General features: G+C 43.6%; 1 protein-coding gene across 4 annotated transcripts in view; it reads left to right on the top strand.

The window, feature by feature from the left end:
* Positions 1 to 2,591, top strand: part of nbeaa (neurobeachin a) — a gene marked incomplete in the record, with an annotated part of 147,512 nt that overhangs the window by 141,557 nt on the left and 3,364 nt on the right. For all 4 annotated transcript variants that reach the window (XM_014003308.1, XM_014003306.1, XM_014003305.1 and 1 more), the window contains 6 exon segments: positions 628 to 699; positions 907 to 1,062; positions 1,242 to 1,412; positions 1,492 to 1,593; positions 1,687 to 1,883; positions 1,971 to 2,122. In XM_014003308.1, the coding sequence (XP_013858762.1) occupies positions 628 to 699; positions 907 to 1,062; positions 1,242 to 1,412; positions 1,492 to 1,593; positions 1,687 to 1,883; positions 1,971 to 2,122 (850 nt within the window).

The following is a 2,591-nucleotide window of genomic DNA, read 5'->3' as shown; positions in this document are numbered from 1 at the left end:
TTTTTAAACCTTTGTAACCAGAAGCTGCTCTTCATATTAGTGACAAACAATAGCAGTAACAGCTTCTTGTCAAAATGCTTAAAAATAAATTACAAAAATTAATTTGATAAAATAAAAATTAAAACATAGTTGTATCTGCAACAGTATTTGATAATGTTTTGAACTTTTAAAATATGGCATGGTAGAACCAGAGGCTGCGCTTCATATTAGTGACAAACTTTGGCCATTTTTTTAAGGGTTACCTTCATTTTTGCTTCTACTTWTAATTTAAAATTGATTTCTATTCTYGGCAGTTTTCTAAGGTTCTTCTAGGTATTAAAAAAAGTTGTTAAACATCTGAGTGGCGCACTACTGCTACTAGTGGTGAGAAAGWGTATTGCACCTTATTCAAAATCAATGCAGTCCCACGGCCCTCTGCGGCCCAAAGTTAAAAACTGTTGTTCTTTTGAGGCCCTCAAGGTGGCGCTCGCAGCCCATAGGTTAAGAATCTCTGGCTTATGTCACTGTTGAAACTGATCGCCCTAAAAGGTGTTTTACTCTTTATTATCAACCTTTTTCAAAAGAGCAGTTTGAGGTTTACTCATTAAATTGTATGCACATAGATGACTGTAATATGTGACCCCGCAGGCCTTCGAGGAGCTCCAGGATACTCACTGGAGCAGGCTCATCATCTCCCCATTGAAATGGATCCTCTCATAGGTCAGCACACAAGCATCTGAACAAACAATCAAACTAGTATCTGTAAAACTGGACGAGTTCAAATCTTTCTTTACCAGTTCCGCCATAAAATCATGTCACATTACAGCAAACAACAAAGTCATTGGTCACCTTTATTAATGCTGATTAATAACATTGTTTGTGCACTTCCATTCCCAGTCTTTTAATTCCTTATTTTTGCATGTTCAGCGAATAACTCAGGAGTGAACAAGCGTCAGATAACTGACCTGGTGGACCAGAGCATCCAGATCAACACACACTGTTTTGTTGTCACTGCTGACAACCGCTACATCCTGGTCTGCGGCTTCTGGGACAAGAGCTTCAGAGTGTACTCCACTGAGACCGGTTGGTCCTGTTTTAGAAGTTTTGTGCACTATRAACCGTAGAAATCTGTGCTCTGAAAGTGTGGCTGTTTCACTTTATTAAAATGAAATTGGAAAACTCTTTATCATCTTTCAGAGGTAAAAAGGTGACAGTAACTGGACGCTCTCCGACTAAAACTTCCCTCCTCTTCGTCTCCATAGGAAAGCTGACCCAGATCGTGTTTGGCCACTGGGACGTGGTGACGTGTTTGGCTCGCTCCGAGTCCTACATCGGAGGCGACTGCTACATCGTGTCAGGCTCCAGAGACGCCACCCTTCTTCTGTGGTACTGGAGCGGACGACACCACATTATCGGGGACAACCCTAACAACAGTGAGTGAATAAAAAGCCTGCATTGTTTTCAGGAGTCGGTTTGTCGGTTCAGTCTACATGATGGTGTGTTTTCCTCCAGGCGACTACCCTGCTCCCCGGGCGGTGCTGACGGGACACGACCACGAGGTGGTGTGTGTGTCTGTCTGCGCAGAGCTGGGATTGGTGATCAGCGGCGCCAAAGGTTCGCAGTTGCTTGTGACGGCCGTCGGGGAAATGATTTTTTTTGTGTGTGGGTTGGGATGAGAAATGAATCTGCGTTGGTCTTCCTCCTCAGAGGGCCCGTGCTTGGTTCACACCATCACAGGAGACTTGCTGAGGGCCCTGGAAGGCCCGGAGCTGTGCCAGCGGCCTCGTCTCATCTCCGTGTCCAGCGAGGGACACTGCATCATCTATTATGAGAGAGGTCGCTTCTGTAACTTCAGCATAAACGGAAAACTGCTGGCACAAATGGAGGTCAACGACTCCACGCGGGTAAATCTGCCAGAGTTAATTCTGTTGATGTGAACACGCCATCATAAAATCCCCTTTGACCTCTGTTGCGTGTCTTTTCCTTCACAGGCTATTTTGTTGAGCAGCGATGGGCAGAACTTGGTGACGGGAGGTGATAATGGAGTTGTGGAGGTCTGGCAGGCATGTGACTTCAAACAGCTTTACATCTACCCAGGCTGCGACGCCGGCATCCGCGCCATGGATCTCTCCCATGACCAGAGGTACAGTAAAACAGGACACTTATGGACAGAGACTCAAACCCCTTCAAGAGAGGAAAGCATACTGAAATTACAATACTTTCAATGGTGTTAGCTTGCAACCGGTGCAACAGAACAAAACATGTCTCCACTCAAGGCAGAGCTAAAGATGAATGTCATTTTTAAAGGGATAGTTCAGGTCTTTTTAAGGGAGATTTTAAAATAAGGATTTTGAGAAATAACATCCATACCATACCAGGCAGAAATAGGATGATATTCCTACTGGACATGTTTCGGGCCACATCACAAGTGCTACAGTAAAAATTTGACAAAGCACTTCTAACAGTTTTGTAATGATTTTGCATGAACCAGTATAAAATTGTGGAACCTGGCAATGTTTTTTTGACAGCAGCAGTCCACTTTGTATTTGGGATGACTATCTTTTAGCTCAGTAGTCAGAAATGAACTCAAGTTATATATATATATATATATA

Source organism: Austrofundulus limnaeus, unplaced genomic scaffold (assembly GCF_001266775.1).
Source record: "Austrofundulus limnaeus strain Quisiro unplaced genomic scaffold, Austrofundulus_limnaeus-1.0 Scaffold17, whole genome shotgun sequence".
Classification (NCBI taxonomy): domain Eukaryota; kingdom Metazoa; phylum Chordata; class Actinopteri; order Cyprinodontiformes; family Rivulidae; genus Austrofundulus; species Austrofundulus limnaeus.
The sequence above is the reverse complement of the archived record's forward strand: the minus strand, read 5'-3'. Positions and strand labels throughout refer to the sequence as shown.